A 13,955-nucleotide genomic window follows, 5' to 3' on the forward strand; every position below is an offset into this window, starting at 1 on the left:
ATATTGTTTCTCCCGAGCCCTGCCCATAGCTCCTGTGACATACCTGGCTGGGTGTTAGGCCTGGTACAGTTTTGGGGGACTTTTCCTCCTCAGCCGGTCAGAGCAGGGGTTCAGAGCCCTGGTTGCTCCTTTGAGGCCTGTGCTCAGAGACTTGGATTTAAAATGGTGTGGGGAACTTGAGGCATCTGATTTTTAAGAGCCCTCAGGTGATTCTGTTGGGCAGCCCGAGCTGAGAATCACTGAGCTACTAGGTGCAGCTGTAATGGGGTCCTGGGGTGGAAAACTCTGGAGCTCACACACCTTCCTCCTGAGGGTCCAGTGAGTTCTCCTCAGAGGTCAGCCTTGTAGCCAGGCTCGTTGGTAGCTCTGAGCCTTCAGCAGCCTGTTGATCCAGACAGCTCTGTCACAGTTCTGCCATGCAGCCCCCCAAGGTTGCTCCGAGGACTCTGCCACAGCCCCCAACGCACCCCTTAGCCATAAACTCAGCAGACCTGTGTCTTCCCAGGCTGGCTTTTCCCAGCCACTCCTCCCTTGCCCTCCCCAGCACCTTCCTGGGTCCTGGAATACAGTTGGCATGTGCTCAAACAAACAAAAAAACACCAGGAAGTGAAATCGCAGTAGGCTCAAGTCCCAAATAAGTGGCCTCTTGATGACCTGTTTCCTTTGCTCCTATTCAGAGGCTCTAGGAACACTCACTGGGACACCTCACCTTCAGGGAAGCCACAATTCTCAACTATTTATCTGCTTGTAGGCAAAGGTGTGAAGCAGTCAGTGTGTGTGTGTGTGTGTGGGGGCGCAACAATGCCAGAGGTGAGGGAAGGCAGAGAGGGCTAAGGAGCAGAGGGAAGGAGAGACAGAGGGACAGAGAGGGACAGAGCTGTGGAGTCCAGACCCAGGGGAGAAAACGGGGGTGACCTCTCTGGCCGGCTAGCTGCTCTGCTGTGGAGAGGACACCTTGGGGCACAGCTCAGATTATCTCTGGGGGATTTGGGTTTCGTTTCTGGGTAAATATTAGGTTTCCTGGGCTGACACACACTGTCCTGTCGTTTGGGATGAATATACGTGCCTGGTAGAACCCTGTCTCCCTGTGGCAGACAGAAAAGACTCACTGGCTTCAGTTTTCTCATCCACAAAATGGGGAGACCAATCTGATGAGCTTTCTGACACGTGTTGTCATCTGAATTAGGTGTGGTAATGAAGAGAGTCCTGAGAACGGTGAGGCCATACACAAAGCTCTGCCAGGAGTCCCTAGCAGAGGGGAACTTGCTGCCCCCTCACCTTCACGTGCAGAGGGGCTGGGCTGAGGGCAGTATCTGGAGGCTGTCCCACTGGGAGAAAACTGTCTTGTATGCCCATCCTCTAATCCCTTGCCATGCTTCATCTGGTAATCACAGCATCTCAGTCAGTGCAGCCAAGGGCTGTTCAGGCACCAAACAGCACACACCATGCCTGTGGCTCTTACGGGGTGGCGGCTTCAGGTCTCTTAGGCTGCATTTGGAAAGGGTGAGGGAGGATGGTGAGCCAGATTGCTTCTCACAAGCCAGGGGGCCTTAACATTGGGCCAAATGGAGTTCTAGCTCTCCCTGAGGTCAAGGTCTGTGGCTCCTGGCATCCTGCAGCCCTGCTCCCATCCACCCCTGCTCTCCAGAAGCTGGGGCATCAGGAGACCCAAGGTGCTGGCCTGAAGATGGGCAGGGGGCAGAGAACAGAGAATAGAGAGAAGAGAGGTGCTGCCGGTAGAGAAGCAGTCCATCCACAAGAGAGCGCAGTTTCACGTGTTTATTTTTGGCAGGAAGGAAATCATTGCAAGCCTCTTGACTGACAATGCTCACCCCTGTAAACGTGCACATTCCACATGTAGGATTTTCTGAGTAATGCTGGATTGTTTATCACATTCAAATGTCCAATAGAAATCCATGACTACCCAGACACCAGCATCTTCACTACTGGGGTGTGTGGGGGGGAGGTTAGTCTGCAGAGAAGCTCCCTGGAGAATGGAACCGGAACAGACACCATCCAATTACAGTACAATGGGAACAGAGGCAGCCAGTCAGCTTTGCACAGGTGACTGCAAGCGCTTTAAGCCCTCCCCTTCCCTAAGCCCGGCATGCCCACTGGCCGTCACAGCACCTTTAACAGCAGAGGCACAAACGTCACGAGGGTTTGACCAGAGGGCTGTGTGGTTCTGGATTTTATTAGAAAGCCAAGAAAGCCATCTTTAAAATACTGGGTTGTAAAATGTTGCCAGATTATAGAATTACAGATTTCTTTTTTGTACCAAAAAGTTCAAATGCTGCAACCATGGCAAGTCAACGTCATTAGGGCATCCTCCTATCTCCAAAGTCATCTCATCAAATTTGTACCATGTCGAAGGAGCTTCCCCACCAACCATCAGCCATGACAGGCGGTGTTCCTTTTCAGTATACAAATGCATCGTTTACAAACAGCTGATGGGTGAAACCACAGACCAACATGTAGCGTTCCAGAGCAATGGAAGACAGAGCAGTGCCAACCTCAGACGTGCCTGGTCACCTCCCCGAGAGGCCCGGCCAGAGATGTCGTAGCATCATAGGGGCCAGAGTCCATGACCCAAGGTAGCCCGTCCCAGATCTTAATGTAGAAAACACTTGTTTAGAAGACTGTATTTTCACCTGGTACGGAAAGGACCATGGAAACACAGGACGTCAGATTTCTCTTTTGGCTAAAGTGTTAGGGATGTTTTGGTAACGTGGGAAGTAAATGGCACAGAGAAATAGCTCATAGGTTTCAATTAGGTTTTAAAGCCCACAATTTAATATAGGTAATAATTAAAACAATACCCGTATTTACCTTAAAAAACATAAACCCAAACATTCATCTCATTTCTTGGTCTTATGTTAGAATTCTATTGCTTCATTTACATGTAGATGATTAAAAATATATATATATATATATAGATATAGCTATTTTGATTATGTACATAAAGCAGATCAAGGGTTAAAATAAAAATGGCATTTTGGAGTATGGTCAAATAAGGTGCACAGAATCCAGGACCCTCAGAGGGCTTGCTGGCCCTCCTGAGAGGTGTGTGTGTCTGTGTGGCAGGAACCGGGCTCCATCCTCACAAGCTCCGCACTGGCTCAGTGCATGGCACGCACCGTATGGGGAACTACTAGGCGAAGTGTCTGGCTCAAGCCTGCCAAGTGTCTTCACTCCATCTGTCACTATTCCTAGGTTTGATTCCCCTGAAATGTTCTAGAATTTCAGTCCTCTCTGCCCCCCATGCTAAATTAGACCTTGTGATGCCGACCCAGGGGGGCACAGGTAAGGGTGTAAGGCTCTCATCAGGACCGAGTCCTATGTGGATTTCAACACGACAGACACCTGACTGAGACATTCACGACATTTAAGGCAGTGGGTTCACTGAATGACTAGTTTTCCAATTCAGGGTTTATGGCACGTACAGATCTGCTGTGTGACTGTTATGATCTGTGGTAATGCCGAGCAAGGGGCTGTTTCTTTTGCAACTGGCGTGTGGCTTGCTGGGTTTGGAACACTCAGAACGCTGGGAGACCTGGTGACCCCTGAATACTTACTTCTCTTCTGAATGCAGGGCAGTCCACAGACCAAAGTGCTGTTGGGAGGACCTGATTGGCAGCTGACTTCATTATTTTGTGAAGAAAAGCAAGACATTTTACTTTGACCCTCAATTTCCAGTTTTGTTAGTCCCAGTCGCTCCCCCCAGAACTCCGGCGGAGGCCCCCCCCACGGAGGACTAAGGCAATGGTGCCAACACGAAATCTTTTTCATTATTTGTTAAGAGCAATACTTTATACTTGTTGTCAAACAAGGAACATGGCACTGCTTAAAAACATCTCATTGGGAAAGGCTGCGAAGGGACCCCTGCCTCGGGAAGGGAGCCCTTCCTCTCCCTGGCTCAGGACGACGAGTCCCACATCTAGACAGGCTTCCCCAACCCTCGGCTCAGAAATAGGCTGTGCTTCAAAAGAGAAGACCAAGAGATGGACTTGGGCCACATCAGCGTGGTGGCTGCTGGAGGCCACCGGTCCTCAAGAGAGAAGTCAGCTTATCACAGGGGCTGATGTTGGCTGCAGTTTACAATGAGCACCACAGCTGTGTGGTGCGCTGGCCCTGTTGTCTTTGTACCTTTCTGAACTCCCATGGCCAGTGCCACGGTAGGGGTACAATTGGTGAGGCTGCAGTGGGTGGGACCCCTGTGATTGTAAGCCCGTCCGAATGTGCAGCTGAGCAGTGAGCAGATTCTGAGCATAGGCACAGTGGCAAAGAACAGTGTAACAGCCGCTGGTCCATTCCATTTGGTGGCAGCGCAGTAGCAGCAAAGAAAATCCCCAAACAGCTCCATGTGTATCCAGCTTTTGGAAAGGAAAGATTTAAAAATCAATAAACAGATTTTTTCGTTTTTTACAATCCAAGGGTTTGAGTTTCTTGTCACTGCTCTACCCCAAACAACAACAAAAGAAAAAAACAGAAGTATGGAAGTAGTGTGAAAGAAGAAGTCACATAATGCCACTTTTCAAGGGAAAAGTGTGACCTCAAGACCAATTTGTCACCATCAGAAATCATAATATGAAAGAAGCTCGTTTCCTAGTATTGAGTTGCACAATTGCAAATACACCCCAAACTGGGTCAGAAATGAATGGAGACAGACACGGTCATGTAAACTCCATCAGGACCCTGACCCTGCGCATGCCACAGGTAGTCAGAGCAGTCACACCTGCTGGGAGACAGGCTCAGAGGACTCACTCCCACCCCACGCCACCCCTCCCCCCAGGTTCTAGAAAATTGTCATATTTATCTTCTTAGAGAATCTGAGATAATAAAAGACTGGAAATATGTCGTGTAGAAAAATTAATTCTCAGCTTAAAATAACATTCAAAAAGGCACTTCATCCTGTAGGAAAGAGATTCTGAGTTGGGTCAGCTGCTCCGAGCTAGGATAGAAGGGGCAGGTTGTCTGCTTGGAAGGGAGGACAGTTAAAAGGAAGTCTGATAGATATCAAGCTTTTTTTTTTTTCCTTTTTTTTTCTTTTTGGTATGTTTCGAGAAAAGCAAATCCAGTAAAATGCATGTCCCTTTATGAAATTCATTAAAAGAGTTCATTTTAAAATAGTTGTTTCTGTTCTTAAAAAAGAAAACAGGTAGGTATGGCCACATTCACCGGTGGCCTGGAGCACGGAGTGTCCTCACTTTAGCTCCCAGGGAGCTGAGGCCGCTGGTCCCCAAGGCCGGGCTGCAGAGTGCACAGGCGGGAGGCAGGCAGAGGCCAGGGCTACCTACTACAGAGTCTGTGCAGCATGCTGTACACGTCGTCTTCCCGGCTCAGGCCCTCAAAGAAGGGGATGAGGTCCAGCAGCTCCGTGTCCGTCATGTCATCGAACCAGGACTGCACAGGCACCTGAAGACAGGGGGTAGAGGGAGCAGCAGAATTATAGCCGGGGCTCTGGGCTGCTCCTAGCCTGACGGGGTGCCTACACTCTTAACAAGTTCATTGATAAGGAGGACAGGTATCTAGCAATCACCACCACCATCATCATTTTGTCTGTTCCCCCGTCCCAACTAAGATCAATCCAAAGGGACCTGGTTCGGGAGACGGCTCAGGAAGGCAAGGTTACGAGTACCCAGTCTGCGTGCATTTGCCTGTTTTGTTTTCCTGTTGCAGAAAAGGTGGCCAGAATACAGAACATGCGAGAACTAGCCTTGTTACTTGCCAGTTGCAAAAAGCTCTTTCCATTGCATCAAACCAGCTGCCTGTACCTCAGAGCTCGGGGAGGCAGAGGTTACCTGCCAACCACAACACCAGGGAGCCTATGTCACTTGCATGTTGTGTGGCAAAGACAAGTGGAGCACTTCCTTCCATGCTCAGCAGTGATCAGTTAAAAGGAGAAGGATAAAATTTCAGGACATTCTGAAGCCACAGGCTAAGACAGGATTTTTCCTTAGTTTTAGACAGAAGCGTGGTGAGGGTGGTAGTAGGTAGTCCTCAGGGAGAAGAGATTTAAAAAGAAACTTGGGGAAACCAAAAGAGTTCAAAAGTAATATTTTGACCCTTTCACAAATCTGAAGGCTGCTTAGAAACTAACAATTTATTAGGTAACTAAAGAAAAAAAAAATAAGGCAAGGAGTACCAAAAATTGGCTGCTCCTATGGAAAGGGGCAAAAATGGAGAAGAGGGCAGAAATGGCCACAAGACTTCTTTAAATTTATCTTTGTTGATAGTTTTGATGTTGGAACCATGTAAATGTATTACATGACTGAAATAAAATTAAACCATTAAAAAAGGCAATAAAAAATGAACCTACGGATGCACAAAGCTGGTGACATAACCACACAGAACATTATTTCAAGTAATTTTAAAAGAGTGTTTTCTCTGTACGTTTCTCCAAAAAAACCCTAAATGCATTCAATTGTCTTATTATTAGTAATAATATTAGTACTGCTGTTTTGAAATTATTATATACTACAGAATAAATAAAAATTATAATGATGTAAATATCTTTAGGAACCAAGAGTTTCAGCATAAGAGGAGATACAAATACAAAAACAAAAACAAAGAAATTAAATAAAAACTGTTATTACATTGAATTGGCAAAAACCCATATGAATTTATGATTTAGTTTTCCTTCTACAAGTATGCCTGTTTTAGCTCTCTCTGTCCAGCACAAAGGGCTAGAACTGAAGGGCATCCCAGTAACGAGAACCCACCCAAACTGTGGTCTTTAAATACCATTTCCACTAATGGGAGCCAGGCTCCATAGAAAACTGGCTGATTCCAGGGCAGACGCAAGAAATGGACACGAAGAGCCTGGGACACCTTGTTGTTCCAGAAAGTGGGCAGCCATCGAAGACTATTGTTATCTGAAGGGGTGTTCACCAGCCACAGGTGAAAATCGGAGCACACCAAAGAATAATAAATGGATTAAATTGTAACAATCAAAAAATCCATGAGTTCATGACGATATCTAAAAAAATGCATTGGGTACTTTTGGAGGTTGCTGGGGCACCAGCTCAATACTCTGAAATCCCAGAATTAAAGAGAAAGAACCAAGACTTTACCCTGACTTCCCTAGTCAAACATTCAAACTGAACTTTAGGGCCATTGAGCAGTCAATGAGGGCAAGTCTGATGAAAAAAAAGGAGTCCAGCCAATAACTGCAGAAATAATCGCAGAATTCAGAAATCACCATTTTGCAATTCCTCGTGGAATAGTGAATTTAGCAGTGTTCATCAACGACTGCTTATGGTTTTAGGTGAAAGGGTGATGGGGAATTTCAAAATGGACGAATCCGGCCAACAGCACCTGAATTCAAGATCAATTTAAAAGCTTTAAAAGTGGGACAACTGACTTACATGCCTCCTGATGTGATACCACAAAGGTACACAATACCATCTATGATGTATTCTTGAAAAAAAAAAAATGGACCTGATTCTAATCAGGTAGTAGTGACCTAACTGCTTGTTCAAAGAAAGTATAATGGCTAGAAAAACATATTAAACACCACCATAAGGCTGCAGGTAGGCAAATTCAGAATGTAGCAAATTTCTATGAGATAAATAACCAGAATTTCTTCAACAAACAAAAGGCATGGAAAAAAAAGGGAGATGGGGAAGAGAACTGTCAAGATTATAAAAGAATTAAGAGACATACTAACCAAAGCAATGCATGGACCTTGTTTGGATTCTGATTCAAACAATCCAAATGTTAAGACAACATTTTGAGATAATAGGGAAAATACGAACACAGGCTGGATATTAGATAATATTAAGAAAATTAGTTTTGTCAGATGTGATAATGGAATTGTGATTGTATTAAAAAGCAATTCTTATCTGTTAGAGCCACATTACAAAACGCATTATGCTGAATTTGATTAACTCATTAAAATGAACATGTTTAAATATAATAAAATTCTGAAGGTTTATTAAAATGATGTTATACACTAACTAACTGCATCTAGTTTGAACTCATTTTTATATTTCAAGTGAAGCAACCAAGTTCTGGACTCGAGGACAGGACCTTGTGCAGGTTTCTGTTGAGTCTGAGAAGCGTGGGTTGGGAGGAAGCCTCCTTTCCTGGGAAAGCTGCCTGAGCTCAGGGCCTGGTGGGCAGCTACTGCTGAGGGTCAGCAGTCACCGGTGGGCCTGGCTGATCTCTCCTCCCCTGGAAACGTAGGGTGGGAGGTGGGAGGGCATCTCTGTCTTGCTGTGAGTCGTGCTCCACCCACTGAGTAGACACTGAGAGCTGCCACGCTCCAGGGAGTTTTATGTAGGAAATGTTCCCATTATATATTTTTAAAACATCATTACGAGGTGGTAAAGCCTGGCAGCCTTATCTGAAGACCTTATTGAAGTGTTTCGTTCATTTTTAAGAAATGCTTCTGTTGAAGAGGTCACCCAGGCCTTCTGAGTCTACAGGGGCCATGAAACCCGGGCAGCAGCCAGCTCCAGGAGGTTCACGACAGGCAGAAACCTTCTCGGTGATAGTATTTAAATTGCTAAGAAGAAGATACAGGCTCATGGAGCACTTACCCATCGCAAGCACTGTCCTGCGTGCTTTTCACGTACTGCCACACTGACTCCACCAACAATCCTCTGACATCAGCATTTCTATAATCCCCATTTGACAGATGAGGCAACTGAGGCTCAGTGAAGTTAAATACCTTGGTCAGGGTCATGCAGTTGCTAAGTGGCAGAGTTGGGATTTCACCAAGGAAAGGCCAAGAAACTTTGCACGGGTGCTGGAAGGTACCAGAGTGGTGGCTGCCCAGCAAGACAGCTCGGATGGAGCCCTGCATTTTCTTTGGAGCTACTTACTGCATTCTCGGGGTGGAAGATGTACGAGGCAGGAGAATTGTCCACAATGATCACTTTGCTCAGCTCCCGTCCAAGGCGACTCAGGTCTTTCACATAGTTCCCACGATGGAAAACACACGATTCTCTGAAGAGCCGCGCCCGGAACACCCCCCAGCGGTCTAGCAGGTCAGCTACAGGGTCTGCGTACTGGAAAGCAGAGGTCGCAATGAAGGCTGGGTGCCGGAAAGAGCCCAGAATCCCTGACCTACTGCAGCAAGATGCAGCTTACTTTCCTAAAAAGGGATTTAAATCATCGGATGTTTTAGGATCCTGGTTATTTTCCTCTTCGTGGGTGCAAGACACCCTGGATTCTTCCATTTCTCTCATTTCTCATATCCAATCCATCAGAAATTCTTGTCAGTTCCATCTCCAAAAATATCCTGAATCCACCCGCCTCTCCCTATTTATAACACCAGCGCCCTATCCAGGCCTCTGTAATCTCTGGCCTGGGGGAGACGCATGCGCCTCTAGTCTCCCTTTCCCCTTGAGCCTCCTTTCCAGTCCACTCACCAGGAATAAGGCCCATATTCCTCGCCCCGTAGCCTGTATGGCTGCAGCTGCACGACTTCTGTGACCTCTCGGCTCCATCTTGACTCACTGGAGCCACACTGGCTTTGAACACGGTCAGAACCTCTGCCCAAGTGTTCTCTTTGCACAGAACACTCTCTTCCCAGCTCTTTGCATGAGCCTCTCCTGTCCCGTTTCTCAGGTCCTGGTTTCCCTTACCACCCACCTAGAGCCCTCCTGCATCTTCCTTTCTGGATATTACTGTACCGCCTCACAGTAATTTCCTTCACGGAGTTATCACCATGTGGGGTTACTTTATTTTCTCTCCATTGTCAGGGCCCAGGCCTTGCTGTCCTGTTCACCCTGACATCCCCAGCACCACCCAGAAGGCCTACCTCATGGTAGGGGCCCTGCAAATACTAGTTTCATCAGTCAATCAACGAGCCAACTTGTAATTGGGCTCATGTGGCATGTGGCCACACTGCCCCCTAGAGGTGCTCCGGGCAATTGGGCAAGACCCGTCCCTGACCGTCTCAGGACAGAGCAGACACCCACTTCCATTTACTTAGAGCCCAGGAGTTTATGACAGGGAGTTTGTGCCCAGCTTACTTCTGGGGTTCATCCTGCTTGGCCCTCTCTCATGGCCTGGAGAATTTTTCCCAAAGCAGGTTGAACTGGATAAAGAAATAAAGGAGTTATCCCCGAGGGAAAACCTTCACACATGAAGACGTCTAAAAGACTGGGTCAGATTGAGGGGCTGGAGCTGGAAGCGAAGAAGCGCCAGCTCCAAGTCCGATGTGAGGCCAGGCCTCAGCACTAAGATAAAAGTGAGGGCACGAGGTGTCACCAGGTACCCAGCCACTAGCCTGGGAGGCAGGAAGCAGCCGAGGCTGGGGCTGGCGGGAAGGCGGGCAGTGGAATACACAGCAGCCCGAGGGCAGAGCAAACGCCAGCAGGGCTGCAGCAGCAGCAAGGATGCCATGGCAAAGTCCTCGTCTCTCCAGCGACATCCTGAGGGAGGCAGAGTCCAGCAGCAGGCTGCATTTCCTGTTCACCGCTTAGGGAGGGCGCTCAGCGCACTGCAGGTTTCTGTGTGAGGGTAGCCTAGTGCCACAGGGGCGGGTTCAAAGGGGCTGATTCTAGATGGAAAGGATGATTCATTTCCTCATGATCATTGATACCGGCAGTGGCGTACATCTTTCAAGGGAGTTCTAAGTCTAGGGGCTCCAGGCCTTAGAGATGAATGTGGGGAACGTAGGCTTCCTGAGGGCAGGGACTTTGTCTCTTTTGTTCTCTGCTGTATCCCTGGTGCCTAGTACAATGCTTGATATACAGTAGGTACAAAGTAAATATTTGTTGGGTGAATGAGTGAACCAAGGAAACTAAGATGAGGACGCAGATACTGAAGGGCTCTGACAGCAGCGTAGGGTTCCTGCTGGCCCTGGGGTGATGGGCCAGGAGGTCCGCTGCACCGATGGTGCTGGCTGGGAGCTGAGCCCAGGGCCAAGACCTGGGGAGTGCCCACCTGTCCTGAACTTGTGCACCAGGGAGGAAGGAGGCTGGAAGGCCACACTGGGGAGCTGATTTGGCTGAGCCAGGCTGGAGTGGCAGTGAGAGAAGGGTTGGAGAGACAGATGGAGGGGCAGGTGGGAGCAGTCCAGGAAAAGAGACTAAACAAGGATGTTTAAGCAGGTGCTGGGGGCAATGCCAAGGAAGAGTGTTCTCAATTTTGCCAAAGAAGAAAACAACTCTCAATCCGCTGACAGACACCGGTACAATCTTCCTGTTTACTATTTCGTGGGGTATCCCTTCAGGCTTCGCAGCACCCCAGAGCACTGTCAGAAGAGCCGCTGACACTATAGTACAGTTAGGTTTGGTACCATTCCTCTGACAGTACCCGCCGGGGAAGATTGTGATTCCCTGAGGCCATGTCCTCTTTTTAGCACACGAGGGTCAGACCCAGGCTCTGCAGCCCCTCTCTACCGGCTCACGCTTTAAGGCCTGGCAATGAGCCTGGCACACGCTGTGCAGGTGGGGTTCTCTCTGACTTCGGCCATGACAGAGAGATGTCTCAACATGGGGACTCCCAGGCTGACCAGGCAGTATGTCTGGGAAACCGGAGTCAGAGTTCCCACATGCAGAGAGGAAGGGGGCCGACGAGAGACAGGACATGGGGGAGGGAGCTGCATGTGAGTCCTTGGAGCAGCTCTGTGACAGGCAGATGGCTAACTTGGGCCTCACAAAGCTCATCTTTGGGGCCACTCCGGGTCCCTGAGGTGCCGCCAACAAACGGCTGGTGTTCGCCCCATTAGAGTCAGCCTTGGAGAGGTGGGCACGGCACGGACCTCTTCTGAGGAGTGGGGGTCTGCCTGTCTGCCCCACACGGCGCAGGCCCCTCAGCACACCTGTTAAAGGAGAGACTAAACCCTCTCAGGGGTCCTGTGAACCCGGTAATTCCCTTTAACAGTGGGAGAGAGCAAAGAAATCAGGGTATTTGGTCAGAGCCAGTGTAGACTCTGGGTCAGAGATTCATACCAAGCTCTAGGACCAAAATGTGTGTGAATTATTTGATCATCATCATTAATAATTATGGTAATAAACAACGAGCACCAGGAGGACGTACCGTGTGACAGCGTCCAGCACAGCATATGGAACACAGCAGGTGCTTCACGAATACTTGCTGAATGGCAGTCAGGCACTGCGCTAAGCCCTTTACATGCAGGATTTCTTTGGATCCGCCCCACCAGGCAGATGAAGTTATTATCCCCAATTTATAGAAGAAATGGAGGCAAGAGAAGTACAGTAACTTGCCTGAGATCACAGGGCTCATTAGGGCAGTCAGAAATCTCGTGCGGCCCGTGCCCGTGGGTGAATCTCTGACACTCATCTCTCCTCCAAACCTGTGTAAGCTAACCCAAGGGAACAGAGGCTGGAGCCTCTAGCATTTGGTTGCCAGTGAATAGATGAGATACAGACACCCTTTCTCGGTTACGCTGGACACATTTGTGATTTCCTGCTCTGTGGACAACCAGCTTCAGGGGGGTTCATGCAGCAACTTCATGGAGCATTTGTTCCAAGGGCTCCCTGTCACCATGGTAACCCAAAGCCTTTCAGGCTGGTGCTGTGCACATGGCCTGCATCCATCCCATCTGGGGTGGGAATGTGTCACCATAGAAATAGCTTCCCCCACCTTAACAAAGGGCTGTTTGACAGACAGCGGGTAGGGGTGGAGGGGCTGGCAGCTGGACTCACCTTGGCCAAGCTGGCAGTAAAGAGCACACACTCGAAGAGCTGTCCCATCCTCTGGAGGAACTCGTCCACATGTGGCCGCTTCAGCACATATACCTGCAACGGCAGGGAACAGCAAGCTGGTCAGTCACAGCAGTTGCTGGGGATGGCCGGGGGGCGCAAACACCAGGGTAGGAAGAATTCCTGAATCGGTTCCTGCCTCCTGCTCCCGGGGTCTGTGTATGGTATGGAGACCCTGATTGTAGGAGGGGCTACGTAGTCAGATGTGGCACTTCAGGCCTGATACACTCTTCAGATTGGGTTCCAGGTCTGAGTTTGGTTCAGATGCTGCTCCCAAGGGAGAGAGGGAAGCTGACCGTGGTACCGAGAGTCTCGGGGATTTTCAGAACCAGTGAATGGAAGGGTTGTGCCATTTGTGAGAAACAACTCATTCATTTCACATGTGTTTCTCGGCACACACTCTGGGTCAGACCCTATGTGGACACAGGCCATGGTCTAGGGGGTGTCCTTTTGGAGGTGCAGGCCTGGCCTGGCAGGTCTGCTGCCACCTTCTTGTCTGACTAGAACACCTTCCCTTGCTGGGACGGCTCGGGGAGGAAGCGCAGACCCAGCAAAGCTGCAAGAAGCACCATATTTGTTGGTTTAGGAAGCCATCCACCGGATACCACAAAGGTTACTCTGCTTGGGCTTGGGATAGAAACAGATATTTCAGGGGATGTGAAATCAGCCTAATCCAAGGCCCCAGAAATGAGCCACTAGGAGGGTCCTCCAAGCAGAGAGGGGCAAAGAGTAGACTTTCCTAGAGTGGCTGGGCTCTGCGCTCCTGACTAAGGAGCCTGAAGAAATCTTAGCAAACCAGGGAGATGGGAGAGAAGGCAAAGCTGGTGAGCCAAGATAGAAGAGGTAAGAGGAGGGAAAAACTAATTAAAACTTGAACAAATTCCATTCGAAATTAGCCACTACCCTAAAATAAATCAAACTTGTTAAAATTCATTTCAATTCGTATTCACTGAGCGCCAGCTCTGTGCTCAGCCTGAAGCAGTTACAAAGATGAATCAAACACAGGCCTTGCCCTTGAAGAGCTCACAGTCTAGAGCAGACACACACAGAAGTAGATCAAAACCAACACGCATAATGGAGGATAAATTAAGGACAATGAATTTCCCTCTCAAGGGGATGGAATCACAGAAGGTGACATTTGGCCTGGACCTTGAAGGATGAATAGGAGCTCACCAGGCCGATAAGCGTAAGTGAGCTTCCAGCCAGAGGAAACAGCATCAGCATGCATCGTGGCTGAAAATACCTGGGGTGTTAGCGAATGGCCAGAACCCT

The 13,955-nt window shown here is 48.7% G+C and overlaps 1 protein-coding gene across 1 annotated transcript in view; it reads right to left on the bottom strand.

Moving 5' to 3' along the window:
* Window positions 1-1,764: 1,764 nt before the first annotated feature.
* Window positions 1,765-13,955, bottom strand: part of CTDSPL (CTD small phosphatase like) — a 115,032-nt gene continuing 102,841 nt past the window's right edge. The window contains exons 6-8 of the mRNA XM_033131796.1: window positions 12,627-12,719; window positions 8,829-9,014; window positions 1,765-5,415 (exon numbers count right to left, since the gene is read on the bottom strand). Coding sequence (XP_032987687.1) covers window positions 5,290-5,415; window positions 8,829-9,014; window positions 12,627-12,719 — 405 coding nt within the window. The 3' untranslated portion in view covers window positions 1,765-5,289. The remainder of the gene's footprint in view (window positions 5,416-8,828; window positions 9,015-12,626; window positions 12,720-13,955) is intronic.

Source organism: Rhinolophus ferrumequinum, chromosome 17, assembly GCF_004115265.2.
Source record: "Rhinolophus ferrumequinum isolate MPI-CBG mRhiFer1 chromosome 17, mRhiFer1_v1.p, whole genome shotgun sequence".
Taxonomy (NCBI): Eukaryota; Metazoa; Chordata; class Mammalia; order Chiroptera; family Rhinolophidae; genus Rhinolophus; species Rhinolophus ferrumequinum.